At 48.3% G+C, this 26,436-nt stretch overlaps 1 protein-coding gene across 4 annotated transcripts in view; it reads left to right on the top strand.

The window, feature by feature from the left end:
* Positions 1-26,436, top strand: part of ABCC1 (ATP binding cassette subfamily C member 1 (ABCC1 blood group)) — a 155,416-nt gene that overhangs the window by 106,620 nt on the left and 22,360 nt on the right. For 2 of the 4 annotated variants that reach the window (XR_015154669.1, XM_086375612.1), the window contains exons 16-21: positions 519-645; positions 10,105-10,281; positions 12,326-12,493; positions 14,360-14,543; positions 22,410-22,436; positions 25,213-25,303. Coding sequence is in view for 2 of the 4 variants with exons in the window: in XM_086375612.1 (XP_086231738.1) it covers positions 519-645; positions 10,105-10,281; positions 12,326-12,493; positions 14,360-14,543; positions 22,410-22,436; positions 25,213-25,303 (774 nt within the window). In the remaining 2 variants the exon portion in view is untranslated. The remainder of the gene's footprint in view (positions 1-518; positions 646-10,104; positions 10,282-12,325; positions 12,494-14,359; positions 14,544-22,409; positions 22,437-25,212; positions 25,304-26,436) is intronic. The other 2 variants (XR_015154670.1, XM_086375613.1) reach the window with 1 other exon arrangement.

Below are 26,436 nucleotides of genomic sequence, written 5' to 3'. Positions count from 1 at the left end.
CTATTGGTTCAGTAGTAAAGAATCCACCTGCAATGCAAGAGGTGCAGGAGATGTGTGCTCGATCCCTGAGTCGGGAAGATCTCCTGGAGGTGGGCATGGCAGCTCACTCCAGTATTCTTACCTGGAGAATCCCATGATCAGAGGAGCCTGGTGGGCTACAGTCTGTGGGGTCGCAAAGGGTTGGACATGACTGAGTGACTGAGCACACACGCACCCTTCCTTGAGCACCTGCATCATGCCCCCAGGTGAAGTGGATCCCCCTCCACTCAAGCCCCCTTCTCCTGTCTCGGTCGCTCCTGCAGGGGTCTTTCCTAAGATGCAGCTGTGTCCAGCCTGGCACAGAAGCCTCTGAGGCAGTTCCCTGAACTAATAAGTTCGTTGTAAGAACAGCAGGAGTGATGTCCAGGCCTCAAAGACTCCAGACAACCCTGCCTTCCCTCTCTCCCCACTCGGGGCCCGTCCAGCGTCGGGAAGCCAGGCTCCCCCATCTGAGCCCAGGGTGTGTCATGTCGTTTCAGCATCACCTTCTCTGTTCCGGAAGGTTCCCTGGTGGCCGTGGTGGGCCAGGTGGGCTGTGGGAAATCGTCTCTACTCTCAGCGCTCTTGGCCGAGATGGACAAGGTGGAGGGACACGTGACTGTCAAGGTAGGAGGCCTGGGTGGGAGCCAGGTAACTCACTGCCAAGGGGAAGGCCAAAGGGCTATGCGGCGTTTCCTTTTATGAGCTTGTTAAGCAGGTGGGAACTCCTTTTGTTCTCTTCTTCTCTCCCGTCCTGGAAGGCAAGATTGTGGTGTCATTTAGTTCCTGCTGTGTCTCAGCACCTAGAATAGTGCCTAGGATGTAGTAGGCACTGGATAAATATTTAGTAAACACATGAATGCCCACTGGTCCACCCTCTGCCCTCAACTCCCTCCCCATCGCCGGCCTGCAGTGTGCATCCCGGGCCCTCCTTAAGCATGGCTTTCTCAGGCTTGTTCTTTCTCTTTGTGGTTCTCTTTGTATCTCTTTTGGCAAATGTAACAACACTTAAAATTTTTTATTGATGTCATTGGAATATTTCCTCGGAGAATTCTTTTTAAGGGACTTATTTAAATTCTCAGTGTTTGTTGGATTCTTAATATGGGGCTAAAGGGAGACTGTTTTTACTGCTTTTAAAAACAAAGTGTTTTGAACTGAGTTGCAGTATGTCTTGGGAGAGAGTTTAAGAGGCTGCCTTAGTGAACAGATGTGTCGCATCAGAATCAGGAGCCTTGTTTGGCGTTTAGCTCTGTCCCCCGCCCCCAAAACCCTTCCCTGGGGTTGGGGATATTTTCTTCCAGAGTTTTGTTGACACCAGCATTTCCTGAGCATGGTCTGCAGCAAATTCATCTTACTATTTAGGGAATAAAGAGTCCTGGGCTCAAACAAGCTTGGGAAATAGTACAAATTCTGATTCCTTCCCTGTTGGACACTTAAAGGCTCTGATAAGTCCTACAGGGAGGGGAAAAAAAAAAAAAAACAACCTATTTAATTTTGGTTAATCCTGCATGTCCCAGACACATTTGCCTGCACCTCTTTGTTGTCTAGACAGCAACTCCTTATGTCTTAAGATTACTTTCTCCTGGAGTCTACTTGGGGGATGCTGGTTTGTGCCATAGTTTTCATTTCAGAGCAAAATCCTTTCTTTGCTGATGATCATATGCCCATTGAGCCTTGTGTGCCTTAGAGAAAGTGTATGATAGTTGGGTCCAGACTAACGAGGGTTTTCTAGGAGGCACTGCCAGTGCAGGAGACACAGGAGACAGAGGTTCAATCTCTGGGTCAGGAAGATCCCTTGGACCTATTGTTTTAAGAAATGATCTGTCATTACTTTCAAATACATGCTATAAAGTAAGGTTCATAAGCAGCATGAGCTAGGTTAATTGGAAGAAGACTCGGGATCATGGTGGGATCCACACTGCCTTCTGTTTGATTAACCCTGGGTTTTCACAGTCACAGCCCTATTGACGTTTCATGCCAGATAATTCTCTGCTGTGGAGGCTGTCCTGTGCACTGTGGGGTGTTGAGCAGCATCCCTGACCTCTGCCCACGAGATGCCAGAAGCAGCCACAAGTCATAACAACCAAAAGTGTCTCTCGACATTGTCATTTGTGTCCCCTGGGGGGCAAAATTACCCCCAGTTGAGAACCACTGAATACAGAGATGATGGACCAAAAAGTGAGGGTGCTTGAATATTTGGTTTGATGAGGTTGTAGATTTATTCGTGACTGGTTATTTTGCCTTGGTAAGGGAAGGGCTTCCCTGGTGGCTCAGATGGTAAAGAATCTACCTACAATGTGTGTAGACCCTCTGGGTCAGGAAGATCCCCCGGAGAAGGGAATGGCAACGCTCTCCAATATTCTTGCCTGGAAAATTCCATGGACAGAGGAGCCTGGCGGGCTACAGTCCATAGGGTCATACAGAGTCGAAAATAACTGAGCAACTAACTACAAAAACAAGGAAAGTGCGGGAAATGTGTTTAAAATGTTTATTTTGTCTCAGCAGTTTAGTTGGTAGGGCTCATGCATACTGTGAGAATTACCTGTGGGTTCTGCAGTGAGGCTTTGTGACAGTCTGGCCACTTTAAGTTAGGATATTGGAGTCAGCAGTTTGGTTATTTATCTGAGAATGGAGATGAAGAGCTGGGCTCCCTGGGTTTCATTTCCAACCTCATCCTCCTAGCCTCCCTTTATTTAACAGTCTTTGAGGGCTCCCCTTTGCCCTTTTAGTGAAGCTCATACTCCTCACCCCGGAGAAGGGAATGGCAACCCACTCCAGGATTCTTGCCTGAAGAATTCCATGGGCAAACAAGAAAAAAGTCAAATAAATAACCTAACTCTACACCTCAAACAACTAGAAAAGGAAGAAATGAAGAACCCCAGGGTTAGTAGAAGGAAAGAAATCTTAAAAATTAGAGCAGAAATAAATGCAAAAGAAACAAAAGAGACCATAGCAAAAATCAACAAAGCCAAAAGCTGGTTCTTTGAAAGGATAAATAAAATTGACAAACCATTAGCCAGACTCATCAAGAAACAAAGGGAGAAAAATCAAATCAATAAAATTAGAAATGACAGTGGAGAGATCACAACAGACAACATAGAAATACAAAGGATCATAAGAGACTATTATCAACAATTATATGCCAATAAAATGGACAACGAGGAAGAAATGGACAAATTCTTAGAAAAGTACAACTTTCCAAAACTCGACCAGGAAGAAATAGAAAACCTTAACAGACCCATCACAAGCATGGAAATTGAAACTGTAATCAAAAATCTTCCAGCAAACAAAAGCCCAGGTCCAGACGGCTTCACAGCTGAATTCTACCAAAAATTTAGAGAAGAGCTAACACCTATCCTGCTTAAACTCTTCCAGAAAATTGCAGAGGAAGGTAAACTTCCAAACTCATTCTATGAGGCCACCATCACCCTAATACCAAAACCTGACAAAGATGCCACAAAAAAAGAAAACTATAGGCCAATATCACTGATGAACATAGATGCAAAAATCCTAAACAAAATTCTAGCAATCAGAATCCAACAACACATTAAAAAGATCATACACCATGACCAAGTGGGCTTTATCCCAGGGATGCAAGGATTCTTCAATATCCGCAAATCAATCAATGTAATACACCACATTAACAAATTGAAAAACAAAAACCATATGATTATCTCAATAGATGCAGAGAAAGCCTTTGACAAAATTCAACACCCATTTATGATAAAAACTCTCCAGAAAGCAGGAATAGAAGGAATATACCTCAACATAATAAAAGCTATATATGACAAACCCACAGCAAACATTATCCTCAGTGGTGAAAAATTGAAAGCATTTCCTCTAAAGTCAGGAACAAGACAAGGGTGCCCACTTTCACCATTACTATTCAACATAGTTTTGGAAGTTTTGGCTACAGCAATCAGAGCAGAAAAAGAAATAAAAGGAATCCAAATTGGAAAAGAAGAAGTAAAACTCTCACTATTTGCAGATGACATGATCCTCTACATAGAAAACCCTAAAGACTCCACCAGAAAATTACTAGAACTAATCAATGATTATAGTAAAGTTGCAGGATATAAAATCAACACACAGAAATCCCTTGCATTCCTATACACTAATAATGAGAAAACAGAAAGAGAAATTAAGGAAACAATTCCATTCACCATTGCAACGAAGAGAATAAAATACTTAGGAATATATCTACCTAAAGAAACTAAAGACCTATATATAGAAAACTATAAAACACTGGTGAAAGAAATCAAAGAGGACACTAATAGATGGAGAAATATACCATGTTCATGGATTGGAAGAATCAATATAGTGAAAATGAGTATACTACCCAAAGCAATTTATAGATTCAATGCAATCCCTATCAAGCTACCAACAGAATTCTTCACAGAGCTAGAACAAATAATTTCACAATTTGTATGGAAATACAAAAAACCTCGAATAGCCAAAGCGATCTTGAGAAAGAAAAATGGAACTGGAGGAATCAACCTACCTGACTTCAGGCTCTACTACAAAGCCACAGTTATCAAGACAGTATGGTACTGGCACAAAGACAGAAATATAGATCAATGGAACAAAATAGAAAGCCCAGAGATAAATCCACGCACATATGGACACCTTATCTTTGACAAAGGAGGCAAGAATATACAGTGGATTAAAGACAATCTCTTTAACAAGTGGTGCTGGGAAATCTGGTCAACCACTTGTAAAACAATGAAACTAGAACACTTTCTAACACCATATACAAAAATAAACTCAAAATGGATTAAAGATCTCAACATAAGACCAGAAACTATAAAACTCCTAGAGGAGAACATAGGCAAAACACTCTCTGACATACATCACAGCAGGATCCTCTATGACCCACCTCCCAGAATATTGGAAATAAAAGCAAAAATAAACAAATGGGACCTAATTAAACTTAAAAGCTTCTGCACATCAAAGGAAACTATTAGCAAGGTGAAAAGACAGCCTTCAGAATGGGAGAAAATAATAGCAAATGAAGCAACCGACAAACAACTAATCTCAAAAATATACAAGCAACTCCTACAGCTCAACTCCAGAAAAATAAATGACCCAATCAAAAAATGGGCCAAAGATCTAAATAGACATTTCTCCAAAGAAGACATACAGATGGCTAACAAACACTTGAAAAGATGTTCAACATCACTCTTTATCAGAGAAATGCAAATCAAAACCACTATGAGGTACCATTTCACACCAGTCAGAATGGCTGCGATCCAAAAGTCTACAAATAATAAATGCTGGAGAGGGTGTGGAGAAAAGGGAACCCTCTTACACTGTTGGTGGGAATGCAAATTAGTACAGCCACTATGGAGAACAGTGTGGAGATTCCTTAAAAAACTGGAAATAGAACTGCCTTATGATCCAGCAATCCCACTGCTGGGCATACACACTGAGGAAACCAGAAGGGAAAGAGACACGTGTACCCCAATGTTCATCGCAGCACTGTTTATAATAGCCAGGACATGGAAGCAACCTAGATGTCCATCAGCAGATGAATGGATAAGAAAGCTGTGGTACATATACACAATGGAGTATTACTCAGCCATTAAAAAGAATACATTTGAATCAGTTCTAATGAGGTGGATGAAACTGGAGACTATTATACAGAGTGAAGTAAGCCAGAAGGAAAAACATAAATACAGTATACTAACGCATGTATATGGAATTTAGAAAGATGGTAACGATAACCCTGTGTACGAGACAGCAAAAGAGACACTGATGTATAGAACAGTCTTATGGACTCTGTGGGAGAGGGTGGGAAGATTTGGGAGAATGTCATTGAAACATGTGAAATGTCATGTATGAAACGAGATGCCAGTCCAGGTTCAGTGCACGATGCTGGATGCTTGGGGCTGGTGCGCTGGGAAGGCCCAGGGGGATGGTATGGGGAGGTTGGGAGGGAGGAGGGTTCAGGATGGGGAGCATGTGATTTTTTTTTAAAAAATAAAATTAAAAAAAAAAAAAAAGAATTCCATGGGCAGAGAAGCCTTGTGGGCTGCAGTCCGTGGGGTCGCAAAGAGTCAGACATGACTGAGCTACTGAACTGATCTGAACTGAACTGAGCAACTAACACACACATACACATACTTGTCACTAGGACCACCAGCCTTGTGTGAGTCCCGTCCCACCCCCTGGCTCCTTCCTGCCTGTCTTCCTCTCACATCATGGTCCCATCACACTGGCCTTCCTGTTGCTCAGACTTGCCAAGTTCCTCTTGATTTTGGACACACATAGCAATCGGCGGCAGCTTGCAGCAAGTAGCAGTGAGCAGTAGCTGGCAGCCAGCTCTTAGTTTCCTGAACGGGGAGTCCTAACCCCTGGACCACAGGAGCCAGCAGTGAGGGCCTGAGTCCCTAGCCCTAGCCCTTGCCCACTTGGTCAAGAACAAATTCAGGAGAGGAGGCAGAAGGTACGAGCAAAGTAAAAAGTTTGTTGAAAACAAAAGTGCCTGCAAAAAGGTGCGTGGGCAAACTCAGAGAGTTGTGCTTTTCAGAAGTTTAAATCCTTTATAAGGGGGCCGTTTTCCAGGTCTTTGTCTTCCCCTGAGGTGTGCATTAAGAAGAGGTGGCAGGAATACACAGAAGAACTGTACAAAAAAGATCTTCACGACCCAGATAATCACGATGGTGTGATCACTGACCTAGAGCCAGACATCCTGGAATGTGAAGTCAAGTGGGCCTTAGAAAGCATCACTACGAACAAAGCTAGTGGAGGTGATGGAATTCCAGTTGAGCTATTTCAAATCCTGAAAGATGATGCTGTGAAAGTGTTGCACTCAATATGCCAGCAAATTTGGAAAACTCAGCAGTGGCCACAGGACTGGAAAAGGTCCGTTTTCATTCCAATCCCAAAGAAAGGCAATGCCAAAGAATGCTCAAACTACTGCACAATTGCACTCATCTCACATGCTAGTAAAGTAATGCTCAAAATTCTCCAAGCCAGGCTTCAGCAATACGTGAACCGTGAACTTCCAGATGTTCAAGCTGGTTTTAGAAAAGGCAGAGGAACCAGAGATCAAATTGCCAACATCCGCTGGATCATGGAAAAAGCAAGAGAGTTCCAGAAAAGCATCTATTTCTGCTTTATTGACTACACCAAAGCCTTTGACTGTGTGGATCACAATAAACTGTGGAAAATTCTGAAAGAGATGGGAATACCAGACCACCTGACCTGCCTCTTGAGAAACCTGTATGCAGGTCAGGAAGCAACAGTTAGAATTGGACATGGAACAACAGACTGGTTCCAAGTAGGAAAAGGAGTACGTCAAGGCTGTATATTGTCACCCTGCTTACTTAACTTATATGCAGAGTACATCATGAGAAACGCTGGGCTGGATGAAGCACAAGCTGGAATCAAGATTGCCGGGAGAAATATCAATAACCTCAGGTACTCTTGCCTGGAAAATCCCATGGACGGAGGAGCCTGGTGGGCTGCAGTCCATGGGGTCGCTAGGAGTCGGGCACGACTGAGCGACTTCACTTTCACTTTTCACTTTCATGCACTGGAGAAGGAAATGGCAACCCACTCCAGTGTTCTTGCCTGGAGAATCCCAGGGATGGGGGAGCCTGGTGGGCTGCTGTCTCTGGGGTCGCACAGAGTCGGACATGACTGAAGCGACTTAGCAGCAGCAGCAGATATGCAGATGACACCACCCTTATGGCAGAAAGTGAAGAGGAACTCAAAAGCCTCTTGATGAAAGTGAAAGTGGAGAGTGAAAAAGCTGGCTTAAAGCTCAACATTCAGAAAACGAAGATCATGGCATCTGGTCCTATCACTTCATGGGAAATAGATGGGGAAACAGTGGAAACAGTGTCAGACTTTATTTTTTGGGTTCCAAAATCACTGCAGATGGTGACTGCAGCCATGAAATTAAAAGACGCTTACTCCTTGGAAGGAAAGTTATGACCAACCTAGATAGCACATTCAAAAGCAGAGACATTACTTTGCCAACAAAGGTCCATCTAGTCAAGGCTATGGTTTTTCCAGTGTTCATGTATGGATGTGAGAGTTGGACTGTGAAGAAAGCTGAGCGCCGAAGAATTGATGCTTTTAAAGTGTGGTGTTGGATAAGACTCTAGAAGAGTCCCTTGGACTGCAAGGAGATCCAACCAGTCCATTCTGAAGGAGATCAGCCCTGGGATTTCTTTGGAAGGAATGAAACTCCAGTACTTTGGCCACCTCATGCGAAGAGTTGACTCATTGGAAAAGACTCTGATGCTGGGAAGGATTGGGGGCAGGAGGAGAAGGGGACGACAGAGGATGAGATGGCTGGATGGCATCACTGACTCAATGGACGTGAGTCTGAGTGAACTCCAGGAGTTGGTGATGGACAGGGAGGCCTGGCGTGCTGCGATTCATGGGGTCATAAAGAGTCAGACACGACTGAGTGACTGAACTGAACTGAACTGAACCTTAGCCAAGATAGATCTCAAAGTGAAGGCTTCTGGAGGAGTAAGACTTATTATGGTCTGGCATTATTCTCTGACTTTTGACCCTAAGGAACCTTCCCATGCATGTGTAGTGTCTCCTTTGTTCCAGAAAAGGGAGGGGAGTGGAGATCCCTTAATCCTTTACCCAAACAGGATTTTGCCTTTCTTTGTCCTGGCCAAGACTATTAAGGATATTTACAAGACAAAGACCTACTATTTACCCTGTTTCTGTTGTTCCATTTTGGTGGGCAAATAGGCTGACTGTAAATGCCTTAACTGGAGCCCACCGCTGTCTTGTCTCAGGAAATGCAAAGAGGAGACTAGTTTTAAGTATCCAACCTGAAGCCCACTTCTTCTTCCCCCATGATATGCAGGCAGAGGCCACATGTAAATGTCTAACCTGTAGCCTGTCTGTCCCCTTCCTCCCTCTCATGAAGTTCCTCAGACTGAAATGCTCTTTCCTCTTCTCTTTATCAGACCAACTTATTTTCACCTATCAGTCCTTGTTAAAAATATTTTTTTCAGTTACTGAAATACATGAAACAAATGCCCTCCTCGTAGTCTTTGTTCTTATGCCATTCTGACACCTTGTATTATGTGGAAATGTACAGCAACTTTAGAAATGGACAGTTTTTATACAAGATGTCTTTGCTTAAATTTCATCAAGGAAATCTCAAGGGCTCTTTTAATGTCTCAAACTAAGTCTCCCTTTAAAAAAAATTTTTTTTTTTAATTGAACTATAGTTGATTTACAATGTTGTGTTAGTTTCTGGTGTGCAGTGAAGTCATTCAGGTAAATGTGTATATATATTCTTTTTCAGATTCTTTTCCAGTATAGGTTAAGTCTTCCTTTTAAAGGACTTTTTTGAAAGTCTCATATTTTTCTCTCTTAGCCTGTACCACAACAATAATCAAATAATTTTTTTTTTTTTTTTTTTAAATTCAGGTACTTCCCATTCTTGGGAACCAGGAGGTTTTGGTTGTTGTTTATTTTAAAATTTATTTTATTTTATTTTAAATATTTTAAAAAATTTCTTAAGTTGACATATAGATGATGTGGGGGCTTCCAGGTGGTGCTAGTGGTAAAGAACCCACCTGCCAATGCGGGAGACGTAAGAGACAAGGGTTCGATCCCTGGGTTGGGAAGATCCCCTGGAGGAGGGCATGGCAACCCACTCTAGTATTCTTGCCTGGAGAACCCCATGGACAGAGGAGCCTGGTGAGCTACAGTCCACATGGTTGCAGAGTGTCAGACATGACTGAGGCAACTTAGCACACAGATGGTGTGCAGTATTTTATCAGATATAGGTGTGCAGTGTAGGGGGGCTAGGCATTTCGTTTGCTGCTATTCCGTTAATAGTTATTAAATACGTAACTGTAATCTCATTAACAAGGATTTCAGCTCTCAAACTCTCAATATTGGAGCCAGTGACTGACCTAGAATGGACTCTGACCCCAGCCCTGGCGTCTGTGGTCCTTGGGGCCTTGGTTTCCCTCTTGTTGAAACCATAGATGTGACGAAGGTATCGTGTGAAGTAAGGCCTTCCTGGCAGGGAGTAGGCCGCCGCTATTTTGTTAACCAAGTCTGTCTGTCCTGCCACCACCTTTGTTTGCCACCTAGGGCTCAGTGGCCTACGTCCCACAGCAGGCCTGGATTCAGAACATTTCTCTCCGAGAAAACATCCTTTTTGGACGCCAGCTACAGGAACGGTATTATAAGGCTGTGGTAGAAGCCTGTGCCCTCCTCCCAGACCTGGAAATCCTGCCCAGTGGGGACCGGACAGAGATTGGTGAGAAGGTCAGTAGACTTGAGCGTGGCCCCTGTATCAGTCAGCTATTGCTGTGCAGCAAACAAGCACAAAAATCTCAGTGGCTTATGATGTTAAACACTTTGCTGCTTATGGGTGGGTCAACTGTGACTGGGTGACCCAGGCTAGGCTCTGCTGGGTGGCTCTGCTCCACATTGCAGGCCAGCTAAGCCCAGTTCCAGGCTGTGGGTTGGCTCAGGTCTCCCCAGTGGCTTCTTACTAGGGCCTGGGTGAAGGGACAGCAGCTCCCCAGGGGGAAGCTTTTTCAATGGCAGCAGCAGAAGCCCAAGAGAACAACAACAACAACAAAATGTGATGTCTTTTAAAGCACACCATCCTTTCTACCCATAAAGCAAGTCACTTGGTTGAACCCAAAGAACCAGAGAGTGCATGTTACTTTTGTGGTCATGTGACTGAAAAGTCCCAAGACCATTGGCGCTATACAGGGCACAGGGGTGTCAGTGATTCCAGTGTCCACAGCCCTTTTCAAAACATTATCATTATGTTAATGATAAACGTAATAATGCAAGAGCTCACACTTATGGAGTAATCGCTACGTGCCAGGCACAGTGCTAAACACTTTATACATATCTTGTCCTTACAGCAAGCCCAGGAGATGGGACTTACTGTTAACCCTGTGTAATGGTGGAGGAAAAGGAGGCACGGAAAGGCCAAGTGACTTCCGGAGCCCCTTCCCATCTCAGGGCCTTTGCACATGCTTTCCCCTCTGCCCGGCTGGCTTGCTCAGTTGCCACCTGGTGGTTAAGTGGTGTGCAAATGGTCTGGAGCCGACTAAAGAGCTTTCTCATCCTTGTTTTTAGTTATTAATACAAGCCAGTGGCTCAACCAACTTTCCTACTTCGTGAGCTATTTCTTTTATTTGAGTGAAATCTGCAGTTCCTTGGAAAGAAAAACAAAATTATTAGAGCTTTTGGGGTTTTCAAGTGGCAAAGAATCCTGAGTGAGAACTGAATTTACAGGCATTGTGTGGAATCCAAGGGCTGGAATGTGGCGGGGCTCAGGAAGGGACTGATTCCTCCTCTGAATTTCATCTCTGCTTTTCTGCGGAGCTTTGTTGTTGTTTTCCAAAATGTGTATATCTGCCACTTGGAGATTCCTCACTCTCCCTGTTTAGGCCCTAGTAACCAATGTGGGGGCTTCCCAGGTGGCACTAGTGGAGATGTAAGACACGCTGGTTCCATCCCTGGGTTGGGAAGACCCCCTAGAGGAGGTCATGGCAGCCCACTCCAGTATTCTTGCCTGGAGAATCCCATGGACAGAGGAGCCTGGTGGGCTACCTTCCATAGAGCTGCACAGAGTTGGACATGACCGAAGTGCACACATGCACCCAGTTTTGGAGGGAGAGGATGTGATTGGCTTAGTTTGGGTCTGATGTCTGCCTGGGGCCAAAAGCTGTGAACTAGAGGAACTCTCAAAATGAGCCTGGCTGCCAGGACCCTGTCTCAGAGCAGGGGGAGGGTGGGCATCTCTTGGGGAGAGGGGCTGGGTGGTTAGCTTCGCAGGTGTCCACTCTGACTCCAGCCAGATATGCAAGTGATGCTGGCTTACCTGCTGCAGGAGAGCCCTGTGGTCCTTGTGCCCTGGTTCAAATTAACAAACTGTGCCCTTCCTGCTGGCTGGCGGGGTGCAGGCTGGATTGTAGCATCCCTGGGGCACAGCCTGCCTTGACCGTGTGGCTTCACCAGTGAGCGAAGCCCCAAGATCATGAGCCTTCCTGTACCCAGCACTGTGTGGTGCCACCAGCCTCACCTTCCTGACCGTGCCCTGCTCAGCAGCACCCGGCGGCTCGGGTTTTCTCTTTGCCGGTTTCACAGTTGAGGCTGAACCTGGAGCCGGGACTTGAACCCACGTTGGCGCAGGCGCGATCTCGCTCCGTTACCGCTGCTCCTTCCGCAGGAGGCGGACGCAGCCCTGTGGGGCCTCAGGCGAGGGGCGATGCATGGTGATCCGCTGCACCCCTCTGCCTGTCTCGGCTTCCCAGAAGGCCCAACTTTCTGCCGTGTTTCTCCGCAGGGTGTGAACCTGTCCGGGGGCCAGAAGCAGCGCGTGAGCCTGGCCCGGGCCGTATACTGCGACTCAGACGTCTACCTCCTCGACGATCCCCTCTCAGCCGTGGACGCCCACGTGGGCAAGCACATCTTTGAAAACGTGATTGGCCCCAAGGGGCTTCTGAAGAACAAGGTACCTGCTGCGGGGGCAGCTTGGGGGCTGGTCCCCGGTCTTTGGTTAGGTCACGGTGTGTCCCCTTTGGGACCCCTTCGCTTGACTGGACTGGAGAGCATATTTTCAAATCCAACCCTTGGCAGCCTTCCGGGGACAGCCGTCTTGTTCTCATTGCCTCCGCTTGGCAGAAAGAAGCCTTTCTTTATGCTTAAACAATAGGGGTGGTGTCTCGGAGGGAAGTACCCCCCACCACCACCACCATCCCCTGTCCCCAAGGAGCCGGCCCTCCTTTCCCAGCTGAAGTGGCCGTGGGCTGAGGGACAGAGGTTTGAGCAGGAAAACGGCTACTACACCTTAACATGGCAGGAAAGGGTTCCTTTCCTCTTTTCTTCTTTTTGAAATTTGTTTGTTTAGGGGAGTTACAGAGGCTCTTCTTCTGCCTCTCCCATTAAAAAGTAAGACATGCCCATGGGAAAAAATGTAGCAAATCAGAAAACCACGAAGGATAAAAACAATTATGCATCGTCCCACTGCGTAGAGATTTTTGTATTTCTTTCAAGTCTTTTTGCTGTGTATATAAGCTTTTTTTGTTTGTTATTTTTGGCTGCACTGGGTCTTCCTTGTTGCCCACACTTTCTTTAGTAGTTGGGGAGGGCCTGGAGCTGGCTGGCTACAGCCTAGTTTCCATATGCGCGCTTCTCATTGTGGTGGCTGCTCTTGCTGTGGAACAGACTCTAGGGCACAAGGGCTTAGTTGCTCCTCACATGTGGGAACTTCCCAGACCAGGAATCAAACCCGTGTCCCCTGCACTGGCAGGTGGATTCTTAACCACTGGGCCATCAGGGAAGTTCTGTATAAGCTTTTTAATATGATTATCACATCATGCATATATATATACACATACACACATATAATAAGCATGCCACTTAATCTGTTGTAAGCATTCCCCTGCACCCCATAAGAATTCTGTTTAATTTTTAAATATTAAACACCTGTTTTGGTTGTGAAAGAAATACATGCCCATAGTAACAAAACCAGAGAGTGTATGTAAAGTTAAAAAAAAAAATTCTCCCTCATCCTGCAGCCCTAGCTGCTCTCGAAAGCAGGGGCCAGTGAATCCAGCCTGCTGCCTGTCTTGTAGGCAACCCACCAGCCAAGAATGATCTTTACATTTTTAAGTGGTTGGAAAAAAATTCTGAAGACAAATATTTTGTGACATAGGAAAACTGTATTAAAGTTACACATCCGCTTCCATAAATAAAGCTTTACTGGATCATGGCCAGCCCATCTGTTTATGTCTTGTGTATGACCAGACAGGCCATAAAGCTGAAAATGTTTACCATTAGGCTGTTTTAAGAAAAAGTCTGCCAACTTGTGTAAACGGTTTGATGCACATCCTCCCAGACTTTCAGTTAGATAAAAGATACCCATGTACAAGCGCTGTAGTCTTTTGGGGGTGGGGAAACTTGAAACACTCAAGTCACAGCATGCACAGTTTTTCGCAGGAGTGTCATTCTTTTATTCATCTACACATGGATGATTCCTTCCCTGCATCTCCTCCAGATTTTTGTTCAAAACCAACTTCCCCCATCACCCTTATTAAAATTGCAACCCCCCCCACCCCCATCTCAGTATCCTTTCCCCTTTGCTTCCACCTGCTCACAATACAGCACACAGCATTTTACTCATATCTGTCTGGACCCTAGAATCTGAAGCAAGGATCATTGTTTCCCTCACTCCTGCCCACCCCGCCCCAGCTCCCAGCCTGCAGATTGCAATGCTTCTGTGTGCCTGCATCCCAGGCGCATGTACAGGTCGGGGGGTGGGGGGAGATTCCTTTTGCGCGCATGCGCTAATATGGCCGTGTCTCCGCTCTCCCTGCAGACACGGCTCCTGGTCACACACGCCATCAGCTACCTGCCCCAGATGGATGTCATCATAGTCATGAGCGGCGGCAAGATCTCCGAGATGGGCTCCTACCAGGAGCTATTGGCTCGGGACGGCGCCTTCGCCGAGTTCCTGCGTACCTATGCCAGCGCGGAGCAGGAGCAGGGGCAGCCGGAGGACGGTAGGGTTGTGTGGGCCTTCGGTGTGGGTGGTGCCCGGTCGGCCCCAGGTCTCCCCTGAAAGTTCCCACCAGCTGCCCTGGAAGCTCAGGAGGGCATCAGGTGGGGGGCTAGGCCAGGGCCTTTCAGGAACCATCTGGAAGGACTTTCAGGACTGAATTGAGAGGGAGTCCCAATACTTTAGAGAGCTGGGTCAGCAGAACAGGACACAAGTCCCGGTACTTTAATGCAATATATCTCTGGGCCTGTGGAGTTACAGGGGTTTCATGACAAAGATGGAGGTAGTGATAATTACAGTCCTCCTGACTCCCAAGAGGCTGTGAAGCCAGTGGCACGTTCACCATGTTGTCGATGAGTTGCTCAGTTGTAGCCAACTCCTTGCAACCTCGTGGACTGCAGCACGCCAGGCTTCCCTGTCCCTTGCTGTCTCCCTGAGTTTGCTCACATTCATGCCCATTGAGGCAGTGACACGGGTCATGAGGCCAAACCTGGTGGTTGAGCCTGCAGGTTGGAGGTTGGCAGGACCTGAGTTCCAGTTTCAGCTGCTGCTCTTTCCAGCTGTGTGATGTCTGGCCATTCCTGATGAAGCAGTGAAAAACAGACCCGACCTTCTGGCGCCTGAATGTGCTAGATTACTGGAGCCTTTGGCACAGTGCCAGTGACAGCTGCTGCTATTACTTTTCTTGGGAAGAGTGCCCCCTGATACCCTACGCATGTGGCATCTGGCAGGTTCAGGTAGACCTGCCCACTTCTCAGCCACCACACCTGCTCTGTCCTCACAAGAGCATGCTCTGAATTCCGGGCTGGGGCCTTCCCCTGTCTTTATTTGAAGCAAACAGGGTGAGGTGTCTAAGAATCTTGTTCTCTCTTATTATGTGTATGTGTGTTAATCACTGGGTTGTGCGTGACTTTGCAATCTCATGGACTGTAGCCCACCAGGCTCCTCTATCCATGGGATTCTCCATGCAAGAATACTGGAATGGGTTGCCATTTCCTATTCCAGGGGATCTTCCCTACTCAGGGATTGAACCCAGGTCTCCTGCATTGCAGGCAGTTTCTTTACTGATTGAGCCAGCAGGGAAGCCCCATTCTCTCCTTTAGTTGGTTTGAAATTCAGGGAATCGGTCGGCCTGCGGGCTGCCCTGTATTTATGTCAGATGGGCATCTGGAACGGATCCTCTGCTGGTGCTCCCCCACCCTCCAGGAGCCTTGACCTGCCTTACACAGAGAGGAAAGAAGTCATCTGATGCCTTTTCTGCTTTGATTTCAGCTGTTGCTAAAGAGTGGAACTAAAGCGAGATCGCCTGTCCTGCTGTGATCTCCCTCTTCCAGGAACTAATTACAGACTCCCTGGGCCCCTGGGGCGTGTTTGTTACATGCTCAGTCCCCAGGCAGGTCTCAGATAGGCTGTCTCCCACCCCCCACCCCCCTGGTTGGGGCTGCAGGACTGTCCCGTTGCACAACTCCTGTGGGCAGAGTTGTCATTGGGTGTCTGTGATGTGAGGACACGCACATCAGTGAGTGAGTGTTGACTGCTGACCAGGGCTTGTGTCCCTGACAGGGGTCATCACGTTGGCTCACTCACTCCTCACAGCTTCTCATGAAGGAGGGAAGATGGTGGTGCCCGGTCCACTGGGGAGGAAACTGAGGCTTACAAGAAGCTCGTCCCGGGATTTCCCTGGCACTGCAGTGGTTAGTACTCTGTACTTCCACTGCAGGGGGCTCAGGTTCAGTCCCTGATTGGGAAACTAAGATCGCACTTGCCAAGTGGTGTGGCTAAACTAAAAGATTAAAACAAAAACGGGGTCTTGTCCCTCATGTGCCAGGGGCAGGCAGATCCCTGTCTCTGTGAATGCAGCTGAGCACTAAGAGAGCTATTTGCCATTCACTGATTTAGTCATTCAGTTGGTGCTCACCGAGCACTCAGTCATGTGTTTAACACTCGGTTGTTCTCCTAGGGCTACTGTAATGAGAGTCCCGCTAGCTTAAACAATGGGAGTGTGTTGTCTCACAGCCCTGGAGCCTGGACGTCTGAGATCAAGGTGGCGGCCTCCTGAGGGCCATGAGGGTGCCATGCCTGTCCCCCAGCATCTCGTGGTTGCTGGCGCTCTGTGGCATTCCTTGGCTTGCAGGAGCATCAGCCAGTTCTGCCTTCCTCTTCACATGGTGTTCTTTTTGTGTGCGTCTGTCTCCAGATCTCCCCTTCTTATGAGGCACCAGTTATATAGCATTAGGGTCCATCCTCAGGAGCTCATGTGAACAGTTAACATCCAGAGACCATGGCTGCACGTGCAGTTACATTCCTAGGTACTGGAGGTCAGAACTTCAATGTATGAATTTAGTTGGTGGGGGATGTAGTTTGGCCCTTAAACTAGTAGCGTTCTAGATTTGGGGGAGACAGAAGTGAGCAAGATCCAGGCAAGTCCTGCCCTCACGGAGCTCAGAGTCTAGTGGGAGAGAAAGGCAGCAGTCAGCCAATGGAAATGGTTCTGTGCAGCATTAAGTGCTGTGAAGGAGAGCACGTTGGGCAAGGGGCTGGAGAATTTGGGGGTTCAGGCACCTCGGGCAGCGTGGTCGGGGTTCCCTCTGTGGGGAGCAGTGTTGTGACGCAGGTGACAGCACAGGCCTCAGCCCGGCATGAGCTCAGTCTGTTCAAGGAACAGGGAAGAGGCCAGTGTGGCCACACCATGGTGGGCAAGGGCTGAGGGTGGGAGATGAGGCTGGCGAGGGGTTTACCCGTCCTGGTCTTTCAGCGTGAGGAGTTTGGGGTTTGTTCTCATTGCAGTTGGGAAGCCAATGAATGTCAGGGGGGGAGGGCCCACAGCCTGATTGCACAGCTTCATTCCTCTGGGTGAGAGTTTGCTGGAGTCCTTGTGGTTTGGGGTTTTGTTTTGTTTTTTAATGTGAGCCTTTTTTTTTTAAGTCTTTATTGACTTTGTTACAGTGTTGCTTCTGTTTCCTGTTTTGGTTTTTTGGCCCTAAGGCATGTAGGTTCTTAGCTCCCAAGCAGGGATGGAACCTGTACCCCTAGCATTAGAAGCAAAGTATTAACCACTGGACCACCAGGGAAGTCCCCCTGGTGCTGCTGCTGCTGCTAAGTCGCTTCAGTCGTGTCCGACTCTGTGCGACCCCATAGACGGCAGCCCACCAGGCTCCGCCATCCCTGGGATCCTCCAGGCAAGAACACTGGAGTGGGTGGCCATTTCCTTCTCCAATGCATGAACGTGAAAAGTGAAAGTGAAGTCGCTCAGTCGTGTCCGACTCTTAGTGGTTTTTAATAAGGCCTTTATAGAGATATAATTCACACATCATATGATTCAGTGAGTTTTAGAAATACTCCAGTATTTTATTTGTGCAGCCATCACCAAAATGAATTTCAGAACAGTCTCACCCCCTCGAGGAAACCTCACATCCATTGGCAGCCACTCCCCACTTCCTCCCTGCCCTCTAAGTCCTAGGCAACCACTTAATCTGCTTTTTTTCCTTCTGATTTTTGAGTTGTAATTGCTTCTGATTTGTAATTTACAAAGAGCACTGTGTAAATCTGAGGCATGGGATTTGACTTAGTGCATCCTGAAATGTGACCACAAGAAGTTTAGTGTACATCCATCATTTCATAAAGACGCAAAAGTAAAGAAACAGAAAAAGAATTTTTTTTTCTATGATGAGATCTCTTAGTAATTACTAAGCAGTTTTAATTATATTAATGATGTACATTATATTTCTAGCACTTACTTATTTTATAACTGGCAGTTAGTGCCTCTTAGGAGAAGGCAATGGCACCCCACTCCAGTACTCTTGCCTGGAAAATCCCATGGACAGAGCAGCCTGGTGGGCTGCCGTCTATGGGGTCGCACAGAGTCGGACACGACTGAAGCGACTTAGCAGTGCCTCTTGACTACCTTCATCCAGTTCTTGCTCCCCCCACCATCTCTGGTGACTACAAATCTGGTCTTTGTTTCTATTTTGTTTTTAAAGCATAACTTACCTACAACACTGTGTTAGTTCCCAGTGTACAATATAGTGATTTGGTATTTCTATATGTCACAGTGGGCACCACACAGATCTCCTTTCTGTGTAGATTTGTCTTACTCTGAACATTTCTGTATGAACAGAATTCTTTTGTGACTGGCTTCTCTCACTTAGCATGACGTTTCTGAGGTCCGTCTGTGGAAGCTTGCATCAGCACTTCGTTTCTTCTGATTGTTGAATCATATTCCATGGTGTAGACACACCACATTTTATTTATCCATTCAACGGCTCATGAGCACTTGAGCTGTTTCCAGTTTTGGGCTGTTATGAATAGTGCTGCTGCGAACCCTAGAGGTTTTAAAAGAAAAGTATTTTCTTTCGCCAGCATGAGATAGCCAACTCTCCCTCTTAGTATTTTAACGCCCAATCGAATGAGTTTCTACATGTCTATGCTCCTGTGGTCGGAAAGTTCTGCTGTAAGTCTAACCAGCTCTCCTCTTGCTACAGAGTCTCCTTTCTTGGATTGTCTCTTAGCCCAAGTCAAGCCAAGGTCACACAAAGCATGGTAGCAATTTTCAAATAACTTACATTTCCCGCATCTGCTTGGTGGGCTATATTTAGGCAAAAATAACGCTCTGTGGATTATCTCAGTTTTTTTCCCCAGAATGAATTCCCTCTCTTCTCCCCATTCTATCCAGGTGAGTAATTATGGATTATCTCAGTTTTTCCCTCAGAATGAATTCTCTCTCTTCTCCCCATTCTATCCAGGTGAGCAAGGACAGTCCTTGCACCCTGTTGGCCACAGAAGGGATTTCTTTTTCCCCCTTCTCTTCGTCCCCAGCCACACACATATCCAAAGCAGATTATGCAGAACATGGGATGCTGCCAATTAAAAAATTTTTTGTGTGTGCACGTCAGCATTTAATTTTGGTGGTAAAAATACCATCCAGCGCCCTTGCACCGCTGTGGGGTCATTTCCCCAATTTAGCCACTCAGCACCCTGCAGGGCAGGTCACAAAGGTCCTCTGGGTCTAAAATAAAATTTGCTCTCTCCCCCCACCGTCTTTTCGCCTCTCTGGAGGGACCCTGGCGATAAGGCCTGGCGTCAGGGTCCAGTCTTGCTCAGCTGTGGCCAGTGCCAGTGACCTTGGATTTGTCTGAAACACATTTTTGGCTCCTTCTAAAGGGAAATTTTTGTTTCCGTGTTGGATTAATCACGTCTTTTGCAGAACACCCAGGCTGGAGGGCGAATGTTTGGTTTGGGGGAATTCTGTCTCTCAGATGGAGAATGGGAGCTAGGCTTGGGATGGGGGTGGGGTCGGGAGCGGGGGGTCGGGGGGGGGGCTACTGACTCCCTCCCTGGCAATATGCCTTATCCTGTTTCTAGGAGACTTTCTATTTGTTGGCAAAGAGATTGACAAAGTAGTTCATTAACCTTTGTACCTGAAAGGTATAGAACATTTTTATTTACTCTGGTGACTTTATTAGGAACCTAAAACCTAGAATGGCAGTTTGCAAACATTTGTGCCTCCTGGGGACACTTGGCAATGTCTGCAGATGTGTTTGGTTGTCATAACGAGGGAGGGGGGCACCCCTGGCATCTTATCAGGAGAGACCAAGGATGCTGCTAAACACTCTGCCATGCACAGGGCAGCCGCCTCTGCCCTGCCCCTGCCACCCCCCAGGAGCAGAGAATCACCCCGCTACGATGTCAGTGGTGCCGAGGGTGTGGAAGCCGCTCTGCTTTGACTTCTTTCTGCCCAGGCTCTTCCTTTGTTATCTTGGGAGAAAGACCTTGACTCCAGCAATGTGACCGCTTTTCGAAACCTTATTCCAGTCTTATTCTCTCAACCTTGTCACTCAGTCGTTTTCCCCTCTTTTCCGTACTTTTGGTGAACTTTTTTTAACCTGATTATAAAATCAATATGTGCTGCTTGTAGACCACGGCGAACGCTAGAAAAGCTCCAAGAAGCAGCAAAAAGAACGTGCTTCAGCTCTCCCACCGCCACGAGGGGAGCTGCCCTGGCGTTTGGCCTGTTTCCCACCTGTCGTTTTCGTTTAGGACCCTTTTCCTCGGGTGCGTTTTTGTCGCCAGTTTTCCTGCCCCTCTTTTTTGTTTCTTTTCTTCACACTAGGTCCCAGGTGCCTCCCCTTGCTGCAAAAGTCAGTCGTAAGCTCCGAACAGCAGCTGGAGAGCCCGTCAGACTGACGGCTCATTCCTCCCCTCTGTCCTCAGCGTCCGTGTTTCTTCCCCTTTTGAGTCTGAAGAACTTGCAGGGCTGAGGCGGGAGGCTCGGGCCGGGTGATGCAGCCAGTCGATTCCGTTTTTGGTCAGAAACCCGGCATTGCCTGTAGAGCAGTGACTTGAATTCTTCCCTCAAGGGGGAAGCTTGCCTGCTGGCTCTTGCCCAGGCAGAGTTCCAGAACCTTCTTGAGAATAAACAGCAAGCCTGCGAGTTGCCAGCCTTGAGGATGAGCGGCCAGCCGAACACACGGCCCAGGCAGCGCTTGTGTGGTTCAAGGGCCAGGAGGTGCCTGGTTACCAGCATCACAGCCCCGTCCCCTGGTGCTCGGAAGCCCTCAAGGGAGAGCCCGTTGGGTTATAAGTCTTATGTCTTTGCTTCTGGATTATTTTACGTGATCCTCCCTCTCCCAACTCCCCCACCCCCGCACCATTCATATTTTCTCCTTACCTGGCTTTCTGTTTCTCTGTAGCATTTAATGCTGCCTCACGGTAAATTCTGGATCTGCTACCTTATAGTCTCTTTCTCTCCCTTGGAATCCAAGCTCTGTGAGGGCTTTTGGTCACCTCTGTGTCCCCAAGACTGAGAACAGTGCCTGGCACATCACAGATACACAGAGAGTGTGTTTAAATAAGTGAATGAATGAGTTACATCTTTATTATTTAAGGCATGTCCTGCGTAATGGTTGGACAATAACACAGCTGTGTGTATACCCCAGATTGGGAACAACTGTGAGCTGATTTTACACATTTCTCTCAGGGCTGGTTCAGAAACCAGCTTTGTGGACTTGGGCTATGACATGGCATCACTGTGTCTGATACGGTGCCTCTTCCGGCATTGGAAGGTCATCTCTGCTTGTTCACGTGGCCATTCATTTGTTAATCTGTCCATCTGCTTCTCTGCTGTGTGCCACGGGGACATCTGGTACTTGAGCTACCATGTGGAATGGTGCCCCGTGGATTGTGCAGTGCACATCCTGTGCAACCCCACATGGCCATCAGATGCACAAAGTGCTGGGGATAGAGTGGTAGATAAGACCTTGGAAAGCGTTGGAGACAAACGCTAAGTAATCAAGGGCATCACGGTGCTAAACATGTGAAGGAGGTGAGCCTGGGGAGTTGGAAGGACCCTGAGATGGGTCCCTGTCCTAGCCTGGGAAGGTCCAAGATGATATCTGAGCTGAGTCACCACCCCTTCCCCCTTCTCTCTACGTGGAACTGGCTCAGAGCAAGGTGCTCGTGCCCTTGAAGAAGCAAAGACTGTGGACTGGCTAGGGGCCTGTGCCACCTCCTGGCTGGCACGCCTGCCCTTCACACTGTAATACTTTCTCTCTCTCTCCCTCTGCTGCCTGGAAAACAGGCGTGAAGACAGAAGGTCAGTCTGCATTTTTCTAGCTTGTCTTATGTTTGAACACTTACAGCTTTTAGAGAAGGGAGCCGGCCCCAGGCAGTACTGTTCTTGTCAGGGATACACCCAGATCACGTGGGACGGGGAAACCGAGGCGCAAATGCAACAGGTCCCTTAGCTGTCCTTGCCCCTCACCTTTAAGGAAAAACATTCATCCACCCTCTCTGGGCATTTAAATGGGGGTCTCACGGGGAGGGTTCTTTTGCCTTGGTTCTTAACACTTTCTTGGGTCTTGTGAATTCCTAGGCATCAACGTGGTGGATGAGGAGGAAGGTCAGTGACAGCGGGTTGGAGTTGGCTGTGCCTGCAGCGCGAGGCTGCACATGACTTGTCTTGCTGCTGCATGCCTGAGGAGGGGCCCTTGAATGTCTGCATTTCCATCCCTTTCCGTCATTCATCCAGCATTTATTGGGCACCTACTGTGTGCCAGCTTTGTGGTTGTCCCTTGGGGATACAGATAGAATCTCCCCATCTCTCACTGGTCAACTGAGTGACCTTGACTAAGCTGTATTGTCGCAGGTCAGATGACCACAGCCAGGGAGCCTTGAAAGAGATCCTGGTTTTGAAATGCCCAGCACCCAGTAGGTAGAAGATGCATGGTAACAGTTTGGTTATTACGATCCCACCCACACCTCCTGGGCATGATTAAGACCCAAGCACAGGGTGATGAGCCCTTCATGGAGTAGCTGCAGGTGCCAGAGGTGGCATGTCTTCTAGAAGAACTTGAGCGGGAAAGGCTGCCCAGTCTTCCTCTAGTGACAGAAAGGCATGAACTGGCCCCAGAGCAGACCCATGCCTCCTGCCTTCCAGAGCCAGCAGTGTGTGGCTGGGGGTTCACACCGAGGCCCCTTTTGACAGCGACTGAAGCTGATTTTGGCCACTTAAACAAGGGTGTTTACCAGAAAGATTCCAAGTAGCAAAAGGAAATCAAAAGCAGACAGCAGAAATCAAAGGCAAAAGTGGATGATCAAGACTTGGGCATTGGGAGCTCTGGACATGAGACTCCTTTGGGGACAGAGCAGTTGTACAGATCTTTGGTCCTTGTGGAGCCACCACTCAAGTCCTCTGGGGGAGGGGTCCTGATGGGCTGACCTTCGGCAGGTTCCCCCTTGGCTGGGAAGCCTGGGCATCCTGGGAGACAGGTCTGGGAGACTGGGGAAGTGGGCAAGTCCCCTGCAAAGAACAGGATGATGCAGCGCACACATTCCCTTTCTCCTCCTGGGACTCACGGTCCCTCCCTTGCAGACAAAGGTTTTCCAGCTGCCCCAGTTGGTGTATCGCCAGTGGGCTAATAGCGTTTTGATGAAGAGGCCACCATGGAGACCACTGTAAGGACCTCCACTCTCTGTGAAGCAGGAGGGGGGGAGGCTCAGGTTTCCAGAGGGTGCCTGGGCAGCTGGGCAGGGGGCTCTCTGAAGCTGAAGTACCTGCTGAAAGACGGGGGTCTCTGGGAGTGTTGTAAAGCACCCCCACCCCCGCACAGCGGAAGACAGTCAAGGTCAGGCTTGGGCCCCAGTGCTTTGCATGTGTGTGTGCTCTGTCTGCAGGCCGCTGCATGGGAAGTCCTGCCTGTTATCACTCTTCATTTTCATTTGTTTTAGTTTTAATTTTTTCCCAATTAAAAAAAAGATGCTGATTTTAAAGGAAACATTTAAAGCAGTGATTCTCAGTCGTGGATGTGCCCCAGATTTATCTATGGGACAGGTTTAAAAATGCACATAACAGTAAGCACCATGTCCTCTCTTCCATTCACCAAGCGCGGTGTCATTTCTTCCTCCTGCTCATGGGGGCTGGTGCTGCTGTTCCTCCCATTCTGCAGATGTGGAAAGTGAGGCCCAGAGAGGTTCATTGCTTCCCCAGTTCACACAGCTAAGAGGTGAGCGAGCACTTCCCACGCATCCCAGCCCCCTGACTGCTCGCAGCATGGGGTTGGCCTCCTTGGCAGAGTCAGTGCAGGGACCAGGGCCGGCCCCAGGGAATGATTCACGCACGGCCAAGATTGAGAATCACCGGCTCAGGGCCCCCCCATCAGCCCAGGAACGACCCCCAGCCCTGCTTCCTTGCCATCCTCTGTCACTTCCCATGGTTGTTGCCTGAGAGAGTCACTCTTTCTGGATTCTGCTTTAATTCATGTCGCATCAGCATGTTGGCCGGGTTCGCTGCCGGCTGTGTATTCATACCCTTTCATAACTTCTCTCCTGCATCCTCTGCCTGGGTCAGCCCTTCGGAGTCCTACGTTACGTTCTCTCTCCTGCTCTCTGTCTCCCGGCACCAAAGAGTGAGGAAGTCAGTGCAGAGTGGGCGGTAATAAACATATCCCTGACTTGTCAGAAGATTAAAGGAGATAATGTATTTCAGCAGAGTGCAGCGGCTGACACTGAATAAATGTCAGTGAGACAGTCAGTCCGCTGTCTCTAAGGTGACAGGGATCAGTGTTAATGCTGGGCGGATACTTCCTGGCATTGGAGCAGATATCCGGCTGGTGTGCCCATGGTGCCTGTATCAGTTGTTGAAATAGTTCCATTTTACTGGGAGAACAGCCACTGCCCCAGCAGTCCCAGGTAACCCCTTACCCCGATCTTCAGGACCTCCCCTTGATCCTGCAACCAATGGGTTAACCGCTTGTCTGGGGGCGCCTGGCACTCCAGTGTCTGATGCCCTTGTCCATAGGAGTTGTTATTTATTTGGGGTTTCACCCCTGTCTGGGATGCTTGGGGACCAGAAAAGTGTGTCCTTTCCCCTGCATGGTTCATTTGTATCCTGACCCCATGAGCCAGGCTGCACACAGCCAAGAGACCATCAGCAGAACTGGATTTTGCTGGTCGCTGCTGGCACAGGGTACTTACTCAGGGCTCTTGAGATGGTTGCAAAACACCATCCCTATCCCCAAGAGAGCTGGCCAGCCGGGAAGCCTGTCTGTGGCCGCTGCAAAGCAGATTTTGCCTTCTGAGCTTCCTGGTGGCCAGGTTGTCTGCCATCTCCCCACACGGTGACAGGTGTTGGTGTCCAGCCCTTGAAATCACCATCCGCCCCCTCCTCTTTCTGCCAGGATTAGCAGGTGTCGGCGGTCCAGGGAAGGAGGTGAAACAGATGGAGAACGGCATGCTGGTGACAGACACTGCAGGGAAGCAAATGCAGAGGTGAGGTGGAGCAGGCTGGGGGACCCTGTGGATTTTCCCGGCACCACGTGTCTCCCCCTGCCAGCGGGGAGGGTGGAGGAACAGGGTGTCCGCAGCAAGGCTCACCGCCAAAAAAAAAGCCTTTAGCTTCTGATTCCCCGGCCCCCCCACCCCGAATCCTGGCGGAACCTCACTTCCCAGAGAGCAGAGGCCCAAAGGGGAAGCCTCGTTGTGCTCCTGCCAGGGGGCATGGCTCACACAGGCCTCACGGTTGGATTTAACCATCCGTCTGCACTTCTGACACTCAAGGTCCCTACATGGCGTGGCTCTTTGCTCAAGTCACTCAGCAGGGCCTGGAATGTTGAGGCTATAAGAACCAACAGCCAATTCAAAATAGTCACAGTAACAATAACAGCTGCGTTTTATGTGCCATTAGGAGCCAGGCGCAGTGCCAAGTCCTGTATAGTCCATAAACCTGGAGGTAGTTTCTCTCATCTTCCCATTTTACAGGTGGGCAGACTGAGAGCTGTCCACAGGCCATACAGCCAGAGAGAAGCCAGGCTTGACTATTTGAACCCGAGTTCAGCCTCTGAGCCAGTGCTCCTAAGTTTTATGCTTTGGTGCTTTAAAGAAGGTTGCTTTTGGTCAGATCATAGGGTAATTGGAGGAGCGGCATTGACCTGTTGGTGTCTTGGTTTCCTCCGTTGTCGAATGGGGTCTTTGGTGCCCCTGCCGTGTAGGATTGTAGGAAGGCCTCTGTGATATGGCATGTGGGCACTTAGAACCGTGCCGCCTGCCTTCGGCGCTCAGTAAATGCCGCTCAGTTATTATTTAGGTGAGCTGGAGCTGCCTGGGGTTACTTCTTTTGGGGTGGGGGGATTTCACAGACATGGGCTGGGAAGAAAATGAGCTTGAGCATCTGTGCCCCTCAGAACCCTGCCCACAGTCCCCTCCTGGGCCCAGCTGTGTGTTGTACACGGCACACTTCTTCTCTGCTGGGGCAACAGTCAGGGTGTGAGCTCGGCGTGTGTGTGCAGCACTCATAACAGTGCCTCGCCTGGAGCATGCGGGGGGCTGAAGGGGCACTGCCCTGTTCTGTGCAGGCGGCTAGCATAAGGTAAGAATTGGCTGAGATGAGGCAGGCGCCTGCAGGC

This window comes from Bos grunniens, chromosome 25, assembly GCF_055505025.1.
Source record: "Bos grunniens cultivar Pamir isolate PY7600 chromosome 25, Bosgru_T2T1.0, whole genome shotgun sequence".
NCBI lineage: Eukaryota > Metazoa > Chordata > Mammalia > Artiodactyla > Bovidae > Bos > Bos grunniens.
The sequence above is the reverse complement of the archived record's forward strand: the minus strand, read 5'-3'. Positions and strand labels throughout refer to the sequence as shown.